This window comes from Phocoena phocoena, chromosome 17, assembly GCF_963924675.1.
Source record: "Phocoena phocoena chromosome 17, mPhoPho1.1, whole genome shotgun sequence".
Taxonomy (NCBI): domain Eukaryota; kingdom Metazoa; phylum Chordata; class Mammalia; order Artiodactyla; family Phocoenidae; genus Phocoena; species Phocoena phocoena.
In genome coordinates, this window is record NC_089235.1 from 62,676,232 (window position 1) to 62,700,021 (window position 23,790).

A 23,790-nucleotide genomic window follows, 5' to 3' on the forward strand; every position below is an offset into this window, starting at 1 on the left:
GACGCGCAGGCTCAGCGGCCATGGCTCACGGGCCCAGCCGCTCCGCGACATGTGGGATCTTCCCAGACCGGGGAACGAACCCGTATTCCCTGCATCAGCAGGCGGACTCTCAACCGCTGCGCCACCAGGGAAGCCCTGAACAAACATTTTTGATGACCAATCCCTTTAATTGCCCCCCGACAAAACACCAGTCAATCAGTGCCCCTTGGAACTTGTATTACATGTTACTTGTATTACTTTGGGGAAACACTGATCGAAAATAAAATGCTGATCTAAAGTAAAACTCAAGAAACACATGTATCTGAGTGAACAAAATCACATTCTTTTAAAACAGTTTTACTTTTTAAAGCTCTTTGCATAGGTATTTGCTAAAATACGGTTCTGAAAAATAACACACAAACCTAACCTGAAACATTTGTCTATGTAAAACTATAAGGGAGAGGACGGTTACAAATACAGAAATTCTAGAGCTAATTTTCAAGATTTGAGAAAAGTGACTTTAAAATCAAATAACAGGTGTGTTTTCAGTGAATTTGTTTTGAAAGATAAAAGCAAAAGTGTTAAATCAGTAATATGCTATACGATGTCTGAAAATATTCTTGTAGAAAAATTTCAGGTCATTATATTATTTCCCTGGAATTCCAAAAGAGCTGTTGATGGGTTTGATGGGTTTGATTATAACATTGGCTCTCTATGTAAAACCCAGCATTAACCAGAATCCTATAAGGCTGCTCTATTACTTGCTTGAAAATGCATGCATACAAGCACAGGCAGAAACAAGGGCCAATAAATTGCTGGGTACTTCCACTGAAAACCACAAAGTGGGGAAAACTAGTTAACCCCGCATGAATTATTATTATATATATATATATCCATTGACAATCTTTTTAAAAAATCCATAATTTGCTTTTATAAATAAAGCTATAAGTCATGGCTCTAAGATAGCAGACTTTGGGTATGAGTGTAGTCCCAGAATTAATCATCTTTCACACACACCACTCTTCAGCAGAGCTTTGCAATTTAAGCAGTCTACTTTGGCTCAGAATCCACCAGCTTACAGCTCAGATCAGTATCTGATGCTTTATTTAATTCCCACTCATCATATGCTAATAAGAACACTTCAGAATCATTCTACATCATTGAAAGATAATTCATTAAGCAAAAGTAACAGCTGTTTCACACTTAAATAAAAGGTGGGTTTCCATTTGAAGTACTTTTCTTTCCTTACCAGCGAAAGTCAACTCAATTAGAAATAGAAAATAAAGCACAATAAAACAAGGGGTCCTTATTACTGGGGTGGGGAGGGGAGAGGTGAAAAATGTCCATTTCTCATCTATACAGCCCTTGCTTACCTGGGTGAACCAGTTGCCTAGAAACTGGTATGATTAAGATCTGCACATCCTGTTCTAATGTTCATGTCCTTGACTGTCATTACTTAAAAGCTATGCTGTGTATTTCCAATCAGCCTCACCTCTTTACCCTTTTACTGTTCTAAAAAAACAGTTTCATTCTGATAGTCCTTGTGGAGTTTTTCTGAAGGTACCCTTTATAGTTGCTGAAATTGACAGAGGAGTCTGGGACTGTTACACAGGACTCTTGGGATCTAAAGCTGACAGTGGCATGCTACATCTGGTGCATCACTGCAAATGGTGTCTGATATGACACTTTTCGGTGGCATTGCAGCCCTCCTCTTCTCAAAGGCAATTCGTTCCTCTGTTCAGGCCACCAACCCCAGCCTTGTAATCTTAGCTGACAGGAAGGAATGAATGATGAAAACAATCGGCTTGGGGCAGGAATGAAGGTCCAGTTGCTGAAATTCAAAAAGAAGAGAATATGAAAGATTTTAAACTAATGCTTGATACAAAATAGTGATTTACACATCAAACAGATCTATGCACTTCCTGCTTTTAAGTGTTAACTGGAGCAATTGTGTTTTTAAATCCTTGCCCCCAGTGAGATAAAAAAATAACTCTTTGAACTTTTTCCTTACATCTCGTATATCTTTTTTTCCAAAATAAGTTCTGTGAAATTTATACATACCCATAGCATAAATATCAGTGTTGCCCTTCTTGACTGTCTAAACCATTTATTTTTGGTATCACGATAGTGATACTATTTATGTCGGATTAGGTACCGTATGAAGCAGTACTAAATTTCACATCATAGGTTTCAGTCCTGGTTCTAATACTTTTTAGACGTGTACATAATCTTGGACAAGTCACTGAAAATTTTTCCCAGGCCTATCTAACTCACAGCGGGTAGAGTATTAAAATGAGATACTGTATGTGAAAATTCCTTATAAACCATAAAATGCAGAACCCAGGTTTTGAAGCAGCTGTGTCCTCACTGTCCTATACTCATAGATTGTTGTAATCACGTACATCACTTGTCTGTTAAGATCCCCTCTAAAGTTTTATCTTTCTCCATGTGTTCCTCCTGGGCTGGCACGTGGTCAGAGCCTAATAGGCTGAATTTTTATCACCTGACCTAATTCAGGAGCATTGAGTGTGTTGCTCCCAATTCTCATCCACTGTCCCCAATTCTGTTCCGATGATGACACTGTTGGGGAATAACAACCTGATCATAAAATAACATCCAGCAAAGTTAACTTGTATTTAGCATGAACCAGGTGCTGTGTTACTATCTTATTTAATTTTCACAAAATCACTATGAGGTAGCTATCGTTACTATCTCTATGTTTTATAAGGGAAACTAAGATTTGGAGAAGTTATAAAACTTTCTGAGATCATAGATCTTTCAGTAAAGAGAAAGCATGGACTCAAACGCAGGTCTGTCTGATGCCAGAGTCTGGGCTTAATCACCATATTCTATTTCACTAACACAGAATGCAACTTTTAGAAGTAACCTTAAAGATTATCTACTTCAGTCACTGTATTTTATGGATAAAGACTCAGACCCAAAGAAATAAAAGGACTTGCGCAAGACAATTGGTGAGTTAGTTCCACACTCAGAAAGAGCAAGGGTCTCCTGACCCTCCATTTATTGCATTTTGTACAGCTCACCTCTGTTCCTTTCCTCCTCCCTGGCACCTGCCTCTGGGGGTTGCATAGCTAGACCCTGGGGGAGCTGTGTCTGAACTTGAGCTTATCAGCCTAATATATTGGCAGCAAAAAATCAGTCCTTCCTAAGTCTTTCAAGTCAGGTTGTAATTACAGGCAGAAAGGCTGAAATTTAGACATAAGTGATTTTTTTCCTCATGGGCAAAAATAGCCTTGAATTTTCAAGCCATGGATAAAACAGGAGACTGCTTCTTGTTCTTTTCCCTGCTGCTAGGGAGCAGTCACCCTTAGGAAAAAGTGCACAGCTGGGTGATGGACAGAGCAGCAACTGAACCAGAAGCATTCTCAGCAAAATGGACTTTCCAACAATTTCTTCTTTCCAAACTGGTGCCTTCAGGCTGCATTTACTGATTGAACACACAAATAAACAACAAAATTTTATAAAATTCTGCGGATCCATTTTAAAGGTTAGAAAAATGACTGGCTGGAAATTGTTCTCAGAAAGTGAGTTCAGATCACCTGTCAGCCACGGGGCACTGACTTCATCATGACTCCTGTGACACCCATAGGAAGAAACCTGGTACTGCACTGGGGCTAGTAGTATTGCATGATCTAGGAGAGTGGTGCTGAAATTTTGAGATTTCAGGCTCCTGTGCTCTTTCAAGTGTGGCCCTGGCCCTTTCCTTCAGAGAGACGGGAGTAGGGAGAGGGAGAATTGTGCAAGGCTAGTAGCTGAGTTAAAATGACTAGATCTTTAAAATTGAGGTTTATCTCTGCATTTTATATATCCCCTGTCCCCGTTATCAAGTGTGAGTCAACAGATATTCGTTGACTAGGAAGGACCTAGACACAGACTAGTTGTTCCAAATCAAGGTCCTGTTTGAAGTTCTACATTCCACAGCTTAAATGAGATGCTATGTCTTCTTGAGAACTATACTTGCTAGAAAGTAAAGGAATGTGCCACTTTCACCCTTCAGTGGAACTAGAGTAACATATTTTTTCACTATGGTAGGCGGTAACGATCACAGGAAATCATGATTTTAAATACATGGGCAATTTGCAATGATATGAGAAGTATAAATGTTATGTTAAATGACAAACTTGCTGCGCTTGTTGGACACTTTTTGATATGAGCTCAAAACTTCTGGGTCCTTGTCTGGCCCTCTCTCCATTCAGGCAGAGTTGACCACTTTTGCTGGGTTTCCTCACTGCCCCCTCCACTCTGCCCCTTCCCACCCCCTCCCCATCTGTACTCTTCATACTCTCTGCTCCTTTGAGACCCCCCAGGTTGCCAGGACTGGTGTTTTACACCCCTACATCCCTGACACCTGGCACAATGCCCAGGTTAGATCAGATGCTTGATACTTTGAAACAATGAATGGTATATCTTAAAGCTGGTGGGACCCTCTTTGAAAAGAATTTAATGCTGACTTTGTAAAGGATCATTTCCTTGATTCAAATATTTCTGTAATATTCCCATGGAAAATGAGACCTAAGTAAAGAACTGTGAAAAAATTGGATCCCCTCACTGTTTTTAAAGGTTCAATTAAGACATGAACCTATAAGTACTTTGTAAATAGTCAAATGCTAAATAAATACAGGCAGCATTATGTTTGCAGGCCATAATGGGTGTACTGCAAGACAAAATATACGAAACCACACTGTCTAAAGAAAAGTGCACTTACAAGCTCTCCATCTTTGCCTCCAAAATCTAAATACAGCATCCTGATTCCATCATCTGAAGACATTTTCAGCTTTTCATAAGGAGCCTGTATGATTGTCTTGGGAAAGACACCCTCCTGTGGTTCAGTGATAATAGAAAATCCATTCTCATAATGTATGGTCAACCGGCACTCCTGGTTTTTATAGGTGCAAGCTGAGAGAGACAGATGGAGACAGAAGTATGAACAATGGAAGTCCATCCATTTTCCCAGGCACTTAAGCTTCTAGTCTCCCCAAACCCAGGGCCCAGCCACCAACTTCTTTCTAAAGTTAAAAATTAATAATCATGCATGAAAATATTCTCCTTAGATTGATTGTGATATTGTAATTTAACTTGCCCTGTGAAACTAAGGGAAATAAACTGAAAGAAATTCCTTTTGCTGGATTTTGTCTGGGCTCTAGCCCTTATATGACCATCTGACAACATGTATGTAGGGAGACGGGTGTTCCGATGGCCTTGTATCAAGCTGGAAAAAACTGACATTTGATTTAGAGTAAGCTACCTCTGATCATCGTCAACACACACACAATCAATCGATCAATCAGTGCCATGTCTACCACCTGGTGAAAGAAGCAAGCAATCCCCCAGTGACATTACCCAAGGTAACAAAAACACATGGAAGAAGTCAGGAGTGAGTAGTGAAAAAATAACCTGATTTTTAATTTTTAAAAAGTTGAAAAACTCATTTTATAAACAGAAAGAAGTGCTTTTTGAGTTTCCCTGATGGTCTGATCATCTTGGGTCCCGGAAAAGCTGCCGCTGTAGATCGATGTCAGGTGTGGCACCTTCGGTGAAGGATTTGGGTGTCCACACTCCCTCTGTCCAGTGTGGTATTCAGGAACCTCAGCTGGTGTCCACAAGGTGCCCTCTGATCCAACGGAACAAAAGTAAAACCTTCTGATCAGGTTAGGTGCCAGCATTTATCTGTGGTCCACCTTGCGTTTAGGAAAAGAGACCAGCGCTCTCAGATTATGAGCTGGACAGGGGGACTGCCACCTGATTCCAAGTTCCCATTAGGAAGACTTGTGAGTGTTTAAAACCCTTAATCAAAAAGTTCTGGAGGGAATTCCCTGGCGGTCCAGTGGTTAGGACTTGGCACTTTCACTGCCGGCCCCCGGTTCGATCCCTGGTCGGGGAAGTGAGATCTCGCAAGCTGCTCGGCCAAAAAAAAAAAAAAGCAAGAGTATCAGATTGGATTTTTTTGCCTCACGAAACACCACATTTAACCGGCCCTGGCAAGTCAATTGGCTCTGGCCTTCATATCCATCTGAAAGCTCTTTGGGGATAGGAGGACATAGGCAGTATTGATTACTCTCGACCAACTTTAGCTCAGCTCAGCTTTATATACCAAACTGAATTTCACCTCAGCACACTTTAGAAGCAGGACCTTAGCTTAATATTATAGGTGATAAAAGCAAAGCTCAGAGAGGTGAACATGTCACAACCCAGTGGTTTAGATTTCAAAATTCAAGTTCTTTCCTTCCAGTCTGTCTTGTACAGCCTTCTCACACTCTGGTGCTCAGGGCACGGAGGCATGTGGGGAGGGATCTTGGCAAAGAGGCTCTCAGACTAATAACTGGGGTGGGGGGAGCCCCTCAGAGTTTGGGGGAAGGAACAGAGTGTCTCTCTGCCCACAGAATGAGGTGGCTTTTAATTGGTTAAAACATATACCCCTTCCTTCGACTGACCGCAGCCATCTTTCAACTTGTAACAAAGGGTTGCTATTTTCCAAAGGTGCATTCTCCAGTGAGTCCTGGGAAGAGCCCCTTGGCAAGTCTTAAGTTATCCTCTCAGAAGGGCCCTAGACCCCTGCCACCCGTCCAGTTCAAGGATGACCAAAACATAACATAGACACGGCACAGATGTAGTTATGACTTCCCATCTCGAATCCTCGTTTTTGAAAGTTTTCACTTCTAACATATGCAGAATATGTGGGTGCCTGAGCTCTAAACATGTTTTTTCCCCCTTCCTCTATGTTTGAATTTGAAAGCTGTGCCACTGGATGGTTTGAATTAATTGACTCTGGTTACTTTTAATTTTAATTGACCTAAAGTGGTATTCGTGGCCTTTATATATAATGTAGTCAGTTATCTGAAGATGTTCTTAATCTACACAGGATAAATTGAACCCATTATCAAGGTAATTGAAGCTCTGATTAAAACATCAGCCCCTCCCCCCAACTCTCTGCAGGCATCTTTCCATTTGAAACAGGGCTGCACTTGGCCATTTCCCTAATTTCTTCTCTCCCACCACCCAGCTAGCTCAGTCCACACAATTCTTTGTTATCCGCCTTTGGCTAGTCTGTTAACAGCCTCATTGTTTTCCTGTCGAGGTAGAGTTCAGCTTACTGAGAGAAGGATTTTATGAAATTTGTGGAATGTAAACTAAACCAAACCCCTTTGGCCATCTTCATTCTTTTCTAGAACACCCCAGAAGTTGTTGCAAGGAGTCTGGACTTCTCTGCAATTACACGTATAACTACATTAAATTTAGTTTTCAGGTGACTTGAGCCTTTTCCAACTCTCAGGTTTGAAACTCTAGTTTTTCGTGCCATACAGAGTGGCTTAAAAAATAAAAACTTCCGTGACACTCCGAGAGACATTTTCAGCAATGTTGGAAAATATTGGGGGGTACTAACTAGTTTCAGGATAATTTTTAAAAGACAGTGATTATCTCAGAGATGCTGCAGCAGAAATTCTACAGAACATCTGGTTTTTCATGTTTGCACCAGTAAAGGAAATGTGGAGAAACCCTGCTACACGTTGACGTGGTCCCATCTTTTAGAATCCTCCTGGGTGCTGGAGGAAGTTGCACCCTAGTGCAGCGCTGCACACCGAGTGGTCCACGGACCAGCAGCACCAGCACTGCCTGGTATCGTACTAGATGCAAATTCTCAGGCCCTGCCCCAGAACTGCTGCGTCACAATCTCTAGGGATAGGCATCAGCAATCAGAGGCTCCTGAGGGTACAACTAAAAAACTTTGTTTTTGTTGTTCTTGTTTTCAGTGTGACTGAAGTTTGGAAACGCTGTACCTAAGAGGTCTTTTTTTTTTTTTTTTTTTAAGGCCAACTTAATTTATTTTAACCTAAAGTAAACACAAAATGTCTTGTTTTTATATGGCATCCCTCCCTGGATGAAACACCTAATTCAGGAACCTCAAGAGACAGATATTCGTTTAGGATAGAGGAATAGTTCTGCTTCAGAGCAGAGATGGAGAAAGGATTTATATTCCACTTAATTAATTCTTTTTAAAAGAATTTTTTTTAAGAATTTTTTTTATTGTGGTAAAAGTTACATAATATAAAACATACTATTTTAACCATATTTAACCATATACTATTTTAACCATATTTAACCATATACTATTTTAGCCATATTTAACCATATACTATTTTAACCATATTTAACCATATACTATTTTAGCCATATTTAACCATATACTATTTTAACCATATTTAACCATATACTATTTTAGCCATATTTAACCATATACTATTTTAACCATATTTAACCATATACTATTTTAACCATATTTAACCATATACTATTTTAGCCATATTTAACCATATACTATTTTAACCATATTTAACCATATACTATTTTAACCATATTTAACCATATACTATTTTAGCCATATTTAACCATATACTATTTTAACCATATTTAACCATATACTATTTTAGCCATATTTAACCATATACTATTTTAACCATATTTAACCATATACTATTTTAGCCATATTTAACCATATACTATTTTAGCCATATTTAACCATATACTATTTTAACCATATTTAACCATATACTATTTTAGCCATATTTAACCATATACTATTTTAACCATATTTAACCATATACTATTTTAGCCATATTTAACCATATACTATTTTAGCCATATTTAACCATATACTATTTTAACCATATTTAACCATATACTATTTTAGCCATATTTAACCATATACTATTTTAACCATATTTAACTATTTAACCAGTCCAGTGGCACTAAGCACATTCACATTGTTGTGCAATTCTCACCATCATCCGTCTCCCAAATTTTTCACCTTCCTAAATGGAAACTCTGTCCCCTTTAAACACTAACTCCCCATTCCCCCTCCCCTGCCCACCTCCCAGCCCCTGGCATCTACCAATGTACTTTCTGACTCTATGAATTTGGCTATTCTACATACCTCGTGTAAGTGGAGTCAAACAGTATTTGTCTGCATCTAATGTATATTGGAGTGCATTTTTAAGGTTAACTTAATATATGTCCTTCAAACAGATTTTACCGTCTTTCTCCCCGCCCCGTGCTATACAGTAGGCCCTCACCAGCCATCTACTTCATACACACTAGTGTACATACATCAATCGCAATCTCCCAGTCCATCCCACCCCCGAACTTGGTGTCCATACGTTTGTTCTCTATGTCTGTGTCTCTATTTCTGCTTTGCAAATAGGTTCATCTGAACCATTATTCTAAATTCCACATACATGCGTTAATATACGATATTTGTTTTTCTCTTTCTGACTTACTTCACTCTGTATGACAGTTTCTAGGTCCATCCATGTCTCTGTAAATGGCACAATTTCGTTCCCTTTTATGGCTGAGTAATAGTCCATTGTATACATGTGTCAAAACTTCTTTATCCATACCTCTGTTGATGGACATTTAGGTTACGTCTATGTCCTGGCTATTGTAAATAGTGTGGCTATGAACATTGGGGTGCATATATCTTTTGGAATTACAATTTTCTCAGGGTATATGCCCAGGAATGGGATTGCTGAGTCATGTGGTAGTTCTATTTTTAGTTTTTTAAGGAACCTCCATACTGTTCTCCATAGTGGCTGTATCAATTTGCATTCCTACCAACAGTGCAAGTGGGTTCCCTTTTCTCCACACCCTCTCCAGCATTTACTGCTTGTAGATTTTTCGATGATGGCCATTCTGACTGGTGTGAGGTGATAACTCATTGTAGTTTTGATTTGCATTTCTCTAATAATTAGTGATGTTGAGCATCTTTTCATGTGCCTCTTGGCCATCTGTATGTCTTATTTGGAGAAAAGTCTATTTAGGGCTGCCACCCATTGTTTGATTGGGTTCTTTGTTTTTTTGGTATTGAGCTGCATGAGATGTTTGTATATATTGGAGATTAATCCCTTGTTAGTTGCTTCATTTGCAAATATTTTCTCCCATTCTGAGGGTTGTCATCTCGTCTTGCTTATGGTTTCCTTTGCTGTGCAAAAGCTTTTAAGTTTAATTAGGTCTCATTTGTTTGTTTTTGTTTTTATTTTCATTACTCTAGGAGATGGGTCAAAAAAGATCTTGCTGCGATTTATGTCAAAGAGTGTTCTGCCTATGTTTTCCTCTAAGAGTTTTATAGTGTCTGGCCTTACATTTAGGTCTTTAATCCATTTTAAGTTCATTTTTGTGTATGGTGTTAGGGAGTGTTCTAATTTCATTCTTTTATATGTAGCTGTCCAGTTGTCCCAGCACCACTTATTGAAGAGGCTCTCTTTTCTCCATTGTATATTCTTGCCTTCTTTATCAAAGGAAAGGTGACCATATGCATGTGGGTTTATCTCTGGGCATTCTATCCTGTACCACTGATCTATATTTCTGGTTTTGTGCCAGTACTATATTGTCTTGATTACTGTAGCTTTGTAGTGGAGTCTGAACTCAGGGAGCCTGATTCCTACAGCTTCGTTTTTCTTTCTCAAGATTCCTTTGGCTATTCGGGGTCTTTTGTGTTTCCATACAGACTGTGAAATTTTTTGTTCTAGTTCTGTGAAAAATGCCATTGGTAGTTTGATAGGGATTGCATTGAATCTGTAGATTGCTTTGGGTAGTATAGTCATTTTCACAATGTTGATTCTCCAGTCCAAGAACATGGTATATCTCTCCATGTATTTGTATCATCTTTAATTTGTTTCATCAGTGTCTTATAGTTTTCTGCAAACAGATCTTTTGTCTCCTTAGGTAGATTTATTCCTTGGTATTTTATTCTTTTTGTTGCAATGGTAAATGGGAACGTTTCCTTAATTTCTCTGATCTTTCTTTGCTAGTGTATAGGAATGCAAGAGATTTCTGTGCATTAATCTTGTATCCTGCAAATTCACTGATCAGCTCTAGTAGCTTTCTGGTGGCATCTTTAGGATTCTCTATGTATAGTATCATGTCATCTACAAACAGTGACAGTTTTACTACTTCTTTTCCAATTTGTATTCCTTTTATTTCTTTTTCTTCTCTGATTGCCGTGGCTAAAACTTCCAAAACTATGTTGAATAAGAGTGGTGAGAGTGGCCATCCTTGTCTTTTCCTGATCTTAGTGGAAATGGATTCAGTTTTTCACCATTGAGAATGATGTTTGCTATGGGTTTGTCATATATGGCCTTTGAGGCCATATGTTGAGGTAAGTTCTCCCTATGCCCACTTTCTGGAGAGTTTTTATCATCAATGGGTGTTGAATTTTGTCAGAAGTTTTTCTCCATCTATTGAGATGATCATATGGTTTTTATTCTTCATTTTGTTAATATGGTGTATCGCATTGATTGATTTGTGTATATTGAAGAATCCTTGCATCTCTGGGATAAATCCCATTTGATCATGGTGTATGATCCTTTTAATGTGTTGCTGGATTCTGTTTGCTAGTATTTTGTTAAGGATATTTGTGTCTATGTTCAACAGTGATATTGGTGTGTAGTTTTCTTTTATTGTAGTATCTTTGTCTGGCTTTGGTATCAAGGTGATGGTGGCCTTGTAGAATGAGCTTGGGAGTGTTCAATTTGAGAAGGATAGGTGTTAGCTCTTCTCTAAATGTTTGAAAGAATTTGCCTGTGAAGTTATCTGGTCCTGGACTTCTGTTTGTTGGAAGATTTTTAATCACAGTTTCAATTTCATTACTTGTGACTGGTCTGTTCATATTTTCTATTTCTTCTTGGTTCAGTCCTGGAAGTTGTACCTTTCTAAGAATTTGTCCATTTCTTCCAGGTTCTCCATTTTATTAGCATATAGTTGTTTGTAGTAGTGTCTTATGATCCTTTGTATTTCTGTAGTTTTTTTTTTTCTACCTTTTTTTTTTTTTCATTTCTAACTTTATCGATTTGAGTCCTCTCCCTTTTTTTCTTGATGAGTCTGGCTAAAGGTTGATCAATTTTGTTTATCTTTTCAAAGAACCAGCTTTTAATTTCATTGATCTTTGGTATTGTTTTCTTGGTTTCTATTTCATTTATTTCATAACCTTAGAGGTTTTGTGGGAAAATCCTGTTCATCCAGAGCAGATACCATCAGGGCTTTCTACCATGATGGAAGTGTTCTAGATTTGCACTGTTTACCATGGTAGAAATGACATCTGACTATCTAAGTTACCCACTTTTCCTGAATGACGATGAGATAAGGCTTTTCACAATCAGACCCCTAGGTTTCATTTTAGTAGGGCATTCAGTGCCTTAATTTAGAAGAATTTTAAATTTACCTTTGGAATTTAAGTTTATCTCTGGAATTTTAAGTACCCCAAATGGCCAGTAATGGAAACAATTTTGAGGCTGTGGTGGAGTAGACGGTGCATTCTTTCCATAAGGATGTGACATCACAAAACCAAAGCCAACAATGCTCACCTGTGGTGACTTCAATAGTGAGTTCAGCTGAATTATGGCACCCCTGTACTATGCTCCTTGTCCAATGTGAGAGGTCCCTGCTGATCTCAGCCCTGAAGAGATGCGTTTCAATACCCTGCCTGGTACCAGTTCGTGTTGCAAAGGACAGATCTACACCAGCCTGGGGTGATCCTTTCCCTGGACCTGAGTGGACCAGCCTGTTAAGAAAAACAGAGAGAGAGAAATTATCAAAATGGAAACTACTGTATTCACCTGATACACCTGTGAAGAGCCCCAAATTGGTGATTTGCTCTCAATTTTCTGATCCGGTACCAAAAGGTCCACTATACCCTAATGTTCACCATGGTTTTCTGCCATCTCCTCACCCAGTGCCTGGCCAATGGTAGAGTGAGATTAGCATAGTGGCCAAGAACTGTGCATCCGGTTGACTATGCAGAGGAATTGAATATTGTGACTTTAACTTTATTTAGACAAATTCAGCTATACTTACTCAACCAGAAAGGAAGATAATTAAGTAAATGATTGAGAGAACAATTTAAATAATGTGGAAAATTCCATCTCCCCCATTCCATTTCTGGGCATATGTATGACCTAGTGAGAGCATGAGACAAGAAAGGAAATCTGTTGTTTCCTGGGTTAGAATTAGTTACCCCCTGTGTTTCCTGTACTTTGGATCATCTGGCTGCACTTCTACATGCATTTCTCATGCTCACAGCCTCCAAATGCAAGCAGACAACCAGGGGACTCAGCTGAAGAAGTAGCAATCTGTGTATCGGTGTTAAAGCTTGAAAAAGAACAGTAATGCTGGACTTCTTGAGACATGGAGGAGAACTGCATTTTATGGGAGATTAAAGGGATTTTCAAGAGTGATTTTTTTTAACATCTTTATTGGACTACAATTGCTTTACAATGGTGTGTTAGTTTCTGCTGTATAAAAAAGTGAATCAGCTATATGTATACATATATCCCCATATCCCCTGCCTCTTGGGTCTCCCTCCCACCCTCCCTATCCCACTCCTCTAGGTGGTCACAAAGCACCGAGCTGATCTCCCTGTGCCATGCGGCTGCTTCCCACTACCTACATATTTTACATTTGGTAGTGTATATATGACCATGCCACTCCCTCACTTCATCCCAGCTTACCCTTTCCTCTCCCCGTGTCCTCAACTCCATTCCCTACATCTGCACCTTTATTCCTGTCCTGTGCCTAGGTCCTTCAGAACCTTTTTTTTTTTTAATTCCATATGTATGTGTTAGCATATGGTATTTGTCTTTCTCCTTCTGACTTCACTCTGTATGACACGCTCTAGGTCCATCCACCTCACTATAAATGACTAAATTTCATTCCTTTTTATGGCTGAGGAATATTCCATTCTATATATGTGCCACATCTTCTTTATCCATTCATTCATCTGTCGATGGACACTTAGGTTGCTTCCATGTTTTGGCTATTGTAAATAGTGCTGCAATGAACATTGTGGTTTATATATTTTTGAATTATGGTTTTCTCAGTGTATATGCCCAGTAGTGGGATTGCTGGGTCATATGGAAGTTCTATTTTTAGTTTTTTAAGGAACCTCCATACTGCTCTCCATAGTGGCTGTATCAATTTACATTCCCACCAAAAGTTCAAGAGGGTTCCCTTTTCTTCACACTCTCTCCAGCATTTATTGTTTGTAGACTTTTTGATGATGGCCATTCTGACTGGTGTGAGGTGATGCCTCATTGTAGCTTTGATTTGCATTTCTCTAGTAATTATTGATGTTGAGCATCCTTTCATGTGTTTGTTGGAAATCTGTATATCTTCTTTGGAGAAATGTCTATTTAGGTCCTCTGCCCATTTTTGGATTGGGTTGTTTGGGTTTTCTGATATTGAGCTGCATGAGCTGCTTGTATATTTTGGAGATTAATCCTTTGTCAGTGGCTTTGTTTGCAAATATTTTCTCCCATTCTGAGGGTTGTCTTTTCGTCTTGTTTATGGTTTCCTTCACTGTGCAAAAGCTTTTAAGTTTCATCAGGTCCCATTTGTTTATTTTTGTTTATTTTTGTTTTTATTTCTATTTCTCTAAGAGGTGGGTCAAAAAGGATCTTGCTGTGATTTATGTCATAGAGTGTTCTGCCTATGTTTTCCTCTAAGAGTTTTATAGTGTCTGGACTTAAATTTGTCTTTAATCCATTTCAAGTTTATTTTTGTGTATGGTGTTAGGGAGTGTTCTAATTTCATTATTTTACATGTAGCTGTCCAGTTTTCCCAGTACCACTTATTGAAGAGGCTCTCTTTTCTCCATTGTATATTCTTGCCTTCTTTATCAAAGGAAAGGTGACCATATGCATGTGGGTTTATCTCTGGGCTTTCTATCCTGTTCCACTGATTGATATTTCTGTTGTTGTGCCAGTACCATACTGTCTTGATTACTGTAGCTTTGTAGTGGAGTCTGAACTCAGGGAGCCTGATTCCTACAGCTTCGTTTTTCTTTCTCAAGATTCCTTTGGCTATTCGGGGTCTTTTGTGTTTCCCTACAGATAGTGAAATTTTTTGTTCTAGTTCTGTGAAAAATGAGAGTGGTAGTTTGATAGGGATTGCATTGAATCTGTAGATTGCTTTGGGTAGTATAGTCATTTTCACAATGTTGATTCTCCAGTCCAAGAACATGGTATATCTCTCCATGTATTTGTATCATCTTTAATTTGTTTCATCAGTGTCTTATGGTTTTCTGCATACAGGTCTTTTGTCTTCTTAGGTAGATTTATTCCTTGGTATTTTATTCTTTTTGTTGCAGTGGTGAATGGGAATGTTTCCTTAATTTCTCTTTCAGATTTTTCATCATTAGTGTATAGGAGTGCAAAAGATTTCTGTGCATTAATTTTGTATCCTGCTACTTTACCAAATTCATTGATTAGCTCTAGTAGTTTTCTGGTAGCATCTTTAGGATTCTCTATGTATAGTATCATGTCATCTGCAAACAGTAACAGCTTTACTTCTTCTTTCCTGATTTGTATTCCTTTTCTTTCTTTTTCTTCTCTGACTGCTGTGGCTAAAACTTCCAAAACTATGTTGAATAATAGTGATGAGAGTGGGCAACCTTGTCTTGTTCCTGATCTTAGTGGAAATAGTTTAGTTTTTCACCACTGAGAACGATGTTAGCTGTGGGTTTTTCATATATGGCCTTTATTATGTTGAGGTAAGTTCCCTCTATGCCTACTTCCTAGAGGGTTTTTATCATAAATTGGTGTTGAATTTTGTCAAAAGCTTTTTCTGTATCCATTGAGATTATCATATGGGTTTTATCCTTCAATTTGTTAATATGGTGTATCACATTGATTGATCTGCATATATTGATGAATCCTTGCATTCCTGGGATAAATCCCACGTGATCATTGGTGTATGACCCTTTTAATGTGCTGTTGTATTCTGTTTGCTAGTATTTTGTTGAGAATTTTTGCGTCTATGTTCATCAGTGATACTGGCCTGTAGTTTTCTTTTTTTGTGACATCTTTGTCTGTTTTTGGTATCAAGGTGATGGTGGCCTTGTAGAATGAGTTTGGGAGTGTTCCTCCCTCTGCTATATTTTGGAAGAGTTGAGAAGGATTGGTGTTGGCTTTTCTCTAAATGTTTGATAGAATTTGCCTGTGAAGCCATCTGGTCCTGTACTTTTGTGTGTTGGAAGATTTTTAATAACAGTTTCAATTTCAGTGTTTGTGATTGGTCTGTTTATATTTGCTATTTCTCCTGGTTCAGTCTTAGAAGGTTGTGCTTTTCTAAGAATTTGTCCATTTCTTCCTGGGTGTCCATTTTATTGGCATAGAGTTGCTTGTAGTAATCTCTTGTGACGCTTTGTATTTCTGCAGTGTCAGTTGTTACTTCTCCTTTTTCATTTCTAATTCTATTGATTTGAGTCTTCTCCCTTTTTTTCTTGATGAGTCTGGCTAATGGTTTATCAATTTTGTTTATCTTCTAAAAGAACCAGCTTTTAGTTTTATTGATCTTTGCTACTGTTTCCTTCATTTCTTTTTCATTTATTTCTGATCTGATCTTTATGATTTCTTTCCTTCTGCTAACTTTGGGACTTTTGTTCTTTCTCTAATTGCTTTAGGTGTAAGGTTAGGTTGTTTATTTGAAATTTTTCTTGTTTCTTGAGGTAGGATTGTATTGCTATAAACTTCCCTCTTAGAACTGCTTTTGCTGCATCCCATAGGTTTTGGATCATCATGTTTTCATTGGCATTTGTCTCTAGGTGTTTTCTGATTTCCTCTTTGATTTCTTTAGTGATATCTTGGTTATTTAGTAATGTATTGTTTAGCCTCCATGTGTTTGCGTTTTTTATGGTTTTTTTCCCTGTAATTGATTTCTAATCTCATAGCATTGTGGTGAGAAAAGATGCTTGATATGATTTCAATTTTCTTAAATTTACTGAAGCTTGATTTGTGACCCAAGATGTGATCTATCCTGGAGAATGTTCCATGAGCACTTGAGAAGAAAGTGTGTTCTGCTGTTTTTGGATGGAATGTCCTATCAATATTAATTAAGTCCATCTTGTTTAATGTGTCATGTAAAGCTTGTGTTTCCTTATTTCTTTTCATTTTGGATGATATGTCCACTGGTTAAAGTGGGGTGTTAAAGTCTCCTACTATGATTGCGTTACTGTTGATTTCCCCTTTTATGGCTGTAGCATTTGCCATATGTACTAAGGTGCTCCTTTGTTGAGTGCACAGATATTTACATCTGTTGTATCTTCTTCTTGGATTGATCCCTTGATCATTACGTAGTGTCCTTCTTTTTCTCTTGTATAGTCTTTACTTTAAAGTCTATTTTGTCTGATAAAAGAATTGCTAATCCAGCTTTCTTTTGATTTCCATTTGTATGGAATATCTTTATCCATCCCCTCACTTTCAGTCTGTATGTGTCCCTAGGTCAGAAGTGGCTCTCTTGCAGACAGCATATATATAGGTCTTGTTTTAGTATCCATTCAGCCAGTCTATGTCTTTTGGCTGGAGCATTTAATCCATTTACATTTAAGGTAATTATCAATATGTATATTCCTATTACCATTTTCTTAATTGTTTCGGGTTTGTTATTGTAGGTCTTTTCCTTCTCTTGTGTGTCCTGCCTAGAGAAGTTCCTTTAGCATTTGTTGTAAAGCTGGTTTGGTGGTGCTGAATTCTCTTAGCTTTTGCTTGTCTGTAAAGGTTTTAATTTCTCTGTCGAATCTGAATGAGATCCTTGCTGGGTAGAGTAATCTTGGTTGCAGGTTTTTCCCTTTCATCACTTTAAATATGTCCTTCCACTCCCTCTGGCTTGCAGTTTCTGCTGAAAGATCAGCTGTTAACCTTATGGCGATCCCCTTGTATGTTATTTGTTGCTTTTCCCTTGCTGCTTTTAATATTATTTCTTTGCATTTAATTTTTGATAGTTTGATTAATATGTGTCTTGGAGTGTTTCTCCTTGGATTTATCCTGTATGGGACTCTGCACTTCCTGGATTTGATTGTCTATTTTCTTTCCCATATTAGGGAAGTTTTCAACCATAGTCTCTTCAAATATTTTCTCAGTCCCTTTCTTTTTCTCTTCTTCTTCTGGGTCCCCTATAATTCGAATGTTGGTGTGTTTAATGTTGTCCCAGAGGTCTCTGAGACTGTCCTCAATTCTTTTCATTCTTTTTTCTTTATTCTGCTCTGTGGTAGTTATTTCTACTATTTTATCTTCCCGGTCACTTATCCGTTCTTCAGCCTCAGTTATTCTGCTGTTGATTACTTCTAGAGAATTTTAAATTTCATTTATTGTGTTGTTCATCATTGTTTGTTTTCTCTTTAGTTCTTTTAGGTTGTTGTTAAACATTTCTTGTATTTTCTCTATTTCCAAGATTTTGGATCATCTTTACTGTCATTACTCTGAATTCTTTTTTAGGTAGACTGCCTATTTCCTCTTCATTTGTTTGGTCTGGTGGGGTTTTACCTTGCTCCTTCATCTGCTGTGTGTTTCTCTGTCTTCTCATTTTGCTTCACTTAACTGTGTTTGGGGTCTCCTTTTCACAGGCTGCAGGTTCGTAGTTCACGTTGTTTTTGGTGTCTGCTCCCAGTGGGCAAGGTTGGTTCAGTGGGTTTTGTAGGCTTCCTGGTGGAAGGGACCAGTGCCTGTGTTTTGGTGAATGAGGCTGGATCTTGTCTTTCTGGTGGGCAGGACTGCGTCCGGTGGCGTGTTTTAGGTGTGTCTGTGAACGTGTTATGATTTTAGGCAGCCTCTCTGCTAATGTGTGGGGTTGTGTTCCTGTTTTGCTAGTTGTTTGGCATGGGCTGTCAGCACTGTAACTTGCTGGTCATTGTCGAGCTGTGTCTTAGTGTTGAGACAGAGGTCTCTGGCAGAGCTCTCATCGATTGTTATTACAAGGGGCTGGGAGGTCTCTGGTGGACCAATGTCCTGAACTCGGCTCTCCCACCTTAGAAGCTCAGGCCTGACACCCGGCTGGAGCACCAAGACCCTGTGAGCCACACAGCTGGTTGGCAGAAGGAGTCTTTGTAAAAAGCAGATTCTGGGGAATTCCCCGGCAGTCCAGTGGTTAAGACTCTGCGCTTCCACTGCAGGGGGCTTGAGTTTGATCCCTGGTCGGGGAACTGTGGCAGGCACCCAACACTTGAGAGAGAGAAGTGTTTAAAGTTGGAAGAACTGGATGAAGTGGTGCCTCAGTCACTTGCTGGTTGTGGAACCCAGGCACAGCCCTGAAATCCGTGAGCCTGTTTTCTCACCTCCACTCAGCCTCAGGGCTGTTGCAACGTCGTCGTGGCTCTGCCTGTCACCCGGGTCTGATGCACCTCCAAGGGTGATTTTTACTGTACATGATTTCACACTGACTTTAGAACATACATTCACAGCATAAAATGTGACTCTCATGGTAAATATTTTCTAAAAGGGCAGAGGAAACATGAGGAATCAAAGGCTGTGAGTGCTGCCTTCTGAGCAGGCACTGGCTCCTACTTCTCACTTGCCCCCTGTAAACACTCAAATCTCTTATGCTCTCTCCTTTTCCTCCATACCCCAACCTCCTTCTGGGAGAGACTCTCATATCAATAATTTGCAGGAGAGAATGAGTATAATTTAGTAAATATTACTTCTCTCCAGGGTATTTGCATATTCAGCCTTATCTTTTAATACGGAAAGAAACACTTCAGTATTGGCTAGAGAAATTCCAGGTGTCCATTCACTTGGTGGATGAGAGAGTTATTTTCTTAGGCAAAGGGCTTGTTACCTCTAGATTAAAAATTGTACAGAGGAAATCCAAAAGCTTATTTTCTCTTGCAAGCTTAAATATTGTAGACCAAAATTATCACTGAAATAAAACATACTGTAACCCACTGAATTTCTAGCGACAGGCTCGTGTAACCCTGAGGAGCTTTCTTTTACTTACAGAGTTGAAACTCAGTGGGAGATGTGGTCTGCAATGCTGACTTGAAGCAAAAGGTTAATTGAAAAAGGTTTTTGGCTGTACAATTCTTTGAAGATAGAGACATTACAAATGGTAACAAATGTTGGCAAGAATGCGGAGAAAAGGGAACCCTTGTACATGTTGGTGGTTATGTAACTTGGTGCAGCCACTATGGAACACAGTATAGAGGTTCCTCAAAGTATTAATATTAGCACTACCATATGATTCAGCAATGCCCCTTCTGAGGAAATATCTGAAGGAAGCAAAATCAGCATCTGAAAGAGATACCTACACTCCCAAGTTCACTGTAGCACCATTCACAATAGCCAAGATATGGAAACAACCTAAGAGTCCATCGATGGATAAATGGATAAAGATGATGTGGTGCATATATACATAATGGAATATTATTCAGCCTTAAAAAAAAGAAGGAAGTCCTGCCATTTGCAACAACATGGATGAACCTGGAAGCATTATGCTAAGTGAAATAAGCCAGACAGAGAAAGAGAGATTCTGTATGACGTCACTTATACGTGAAATCTTTTTTTTTTTTTTTAAAAAGGCAAACTTATAGAAGCAGAGTGTAGAATGATGATTGCTGAGGCTGGGGGAAATGGGGTGATGTTGGTCAAAGGGTATAAATTTTTAGTTGTAAGATGAATACGTTCTGAGGATCTAATGAGCAGCCTGGTGATATAGTTAATAATATTGTATTGTAGACTTGAAATCTGCTAATAATTAAGATTTGTGAAAAAAGAGGTAACTATGTGAGATGATCAATGTATTAACTTGATTGGTAGCCAGTTCACAATATACATGGATATGAAAGCATTGCGTGTATACTTTTGTCAATTATACCCCAGTAAAAAGATAATGCAAAACAGAAGTTCCATGAATCTCATTGAGAGGAGAGTCCAGGAGAGCATGAAGGAAAATGTCTGCTGACATGGGTGTCGCCACCCAGGGATTTAACATGTAGAGACTGAGTCGAGTTCATCGGGAGGGAGGAGGGTGTTTTGTAATAAGAAGGGAACAAGAGTAACTGAGAAGCTTCTGGGAGGTTTCAAAATCTGGGTGAGAGTAGAGAAAATGGAAAGCACTTCTCAAAAGCCTAAGAATTTAAAGGGATTGAGGGTCAGATAAAACTTCATTAAGAAGAAGTATGTGCAGAAAGCGCAAATTCCTATTGTGTTTTCTTAGTTGCTCAAAAGTGTTCTTCTCCTCAAAGGTGTTTACGTTTTAGTTGCTTCAAGAAATATATCTAGCTCTTCCTTTTTAAAATCTTAAAACCTGTGTCAGTTGGGCACAGGTGGCAGGCTGCATGGTAAACCGAAAAGGGACATGGGTTTGGGAGGCATAACAAACTGCATTAGAACCCTCTTCTACAGAACATTAGTGAAATGTTCTAAGAGTCACCACCTCATAAAGTAGTGTTATAAAGATCCAATGAAATGATCTGTGTACCGTACTTGTACAGAACCTAGATATGGTTTGTAATCAATAAGTATTATTCCATCCCTTGCCCCTACCCTCTGTTTCCTTACTTTAAAAATATAATTCTTGCCTCATATGATTAGGATTAAATATAAGAAAATATATAAAGAAAATATGTTGTGATGATCTGGAACCAAACCCGCAATATCTCCAAGGTCAGCCTGTGATGGATTTGTATGAGTCTGTCATTAAGGCAGTCGGAAATGTTGTCCTTAAAATATTTTTTAAATGCTCCTTTTATAGAGAAATATAAGGAGACTGAACCTACCAGACATAAAAATATATTTTAAGGCTGTATTATTCAAAACAGGTTAGTACTCATTCAGGTAGAAATGGGAAGATCAGTGGAACTAAACAGAAGATGGCTGGCTAATCAAAATAACAATGAGATGCTACGTTAACCAAAGAGAAATGAAGAGGTCAAAAAGTTTGGTAACAGATTTGGGGTATACATTGGGGCAGCTTCTACATAAATTAAAAAGTATGTGAAGGAATGTATGTATATTCAAGGATTTTCAATGCCACGTTGTTTATAAAAGCAAAAGACTAGGAATACCTGGTTAAATATCATTATATATATATACTCATAGTACATCATATATATATACTCATAGTATATATACTCAGTTATAATATATATGCTTGTGGAAAGAATGGGCTGTATTGATGTTTACAGAAATGAAACATCTATAGTAAACAAAAGTGAATAGACCAGGCTCCCATTTGTTTAAAAAAAGAAGGTGGGGAAGGAGTAATACACACACTTACATATTTATATATGCTTTTGTGTGTTTATAAAATATTTATGTAAGAACATATAAGAAAATACTAATAGTGGTTGCCCTGGGAAACAGATCTGAAGTAGAAAATTTGACTTCTCCTTATATACCTTTTTCTACTCTTATTTGCTTTTAACTGGGTACTTTTTTTTTTTTAGTTAAAATTACTTTTTTTTAAGGAAAGAAAAAACAAACAAACCTGATTCTTTATGTTCCTAAGGGTACATAAATGTTAAATGCATTAAATGTCATGTTTATACACACACACAAAAAGAAAATATATAAAGGACTTGATCCAGTATTTAGTGCATCATAGTAAGCATTCAATAAAAATTATTTTCCTGATGCCTTCCCTGTTCACGTTCTCACTTTCTATCCACTAAATTTCCACCCAGAGGACATCAACTTTGTCACAGTCCAGGGATAGTGTAAATGTAACACAGAGGCACAAGTGAAGCAAAAAAGAAGTTACACCACCCTCTGAAGAATGTTACATGTTTGTGAATTTCTTACCAACATTTCTTTTTCTCTAGAGAGACTATAAAATTAAAGCCAATAATAACTGGAAAATGCAATTTGTTAGGAATTTTGCATTTGGTAAGTCTGGATATAAGGGAATGAAATTACTAACAGAGTGTAACAAGATATGAGCAAGCCCTGTATCTAGCTGACCAATACCAGGCACAGGGAGTCCTTGATGGGGAAATTCACCGTGTTACAGGAAATAATGATTTTTAAAAAAAGCCCTTTGTGGGGAGGACTGTTGGTGTACTTTGTTATTTGTTTCATCACCAAATTCTCACTGAAGAAGAAAAGGGAAGAGGCAAACTGGATTTTTCAACTACCCAAGTGTGAATTATCTAACATTTGTGTCAAAGAACAAGCTGATTTGCAATCTGAATAACATGCTGAATTATGTGTTCTTTTGAATATACCAATATTGGTTAATGAAACGTACAGTACTGTATGTAAACTGTGAGACAGAGCAAATTGTCTTTTCTGCTACCTAGTGTGCATACTGGTAACAAAAGGATACTTTTTCCAGATGAAAAATCAAATGAACTACATCAGATATCCACACAATGCACTTGGGTACACATCTTCTGGATGGGGTACTACACAGTCCCAACAAATTATTTTAGAAACACATATGTGAATGTGGAGAAGTGCACCTGTACTCATTGAAAGGCTCCAAATATGCAACTGAACTCTGTAAAATAAAAGCTTAGAAACAAATCCATTAAACTGTCAAGCAATTTCATGCATGATTTTATTTCTACTTTATTTTTTTAATTCTTAAATTTTCCTCTAAGCAACATATACTGCACAAGGTAAAGATTAGCTTTACAAGGCTATGGGACTAAAATGAAACCAAATATTTCACCTTAATTTCTAGAATCAGGACTTCCATTGCACTGAAAAACATATGCATTCTGACTCAGTGTGGAATACATGTTTTGTTTGTTTAATGTTAGCGGCAGTTCAGGGCTGGAATACTAGATGAACTCATCTGTGTCCACTTGCATTGGTTTGTGTCTGCGTTAGTCTAAATTGTCCATGTCTAGCTCCTATCACCTGACACCTGCAGCCTGTGGCTGTGGAATAGCCTTTCTCAGAATGAAGTTAACCGATCCATGTGGGATGAAACCTACACTCATGGCCTCATGAATCCCTTACATGAACCTACTGGCCTCCAGCAAGTGAGTCACGAGGGCTGCTGAGACCTGCCAGTTGAAGTTACACGATC

At 38.3% G+C, this 23,790-nt stretch overlaps 1 protein-coding gene across 2 annotated transcripts in view; it reads right to left on the reverse strand.

Moving 5' to 3' along the window:
• Nucleotides 1-1,717: 1,717 nt before the first annotated feature.
• The window catches only part of SNTB1 (syntrophin beta 1), a 223,287-nt gene continuing 201,214 nt past the window's right edge, over nucleotides 1,718-23,790 (reverse strand). For both annotated transcript variants that reach the window (XM_065895570.1, XM_065895571.1), the window contains 3 exons: nucleotides 12,354-12,550; nucleotides 4,706-4,896; nucleotides 1,718-1,810 (listed from right to left, as the gene is read on the reverse strand). In XM_065895570.1, the coding sequence (XP_065751642.1) occupies nucleotides 1,718-1,810; nucleotides 4,706-4,896; nucleotides 12,354-12,550 (481 nt within the window). The remainder of the gene's footprint in view (nucleotides 1,811-4,705; nucleotides 4,897-12,353; nucleotides 12,551-23,790) is intronic.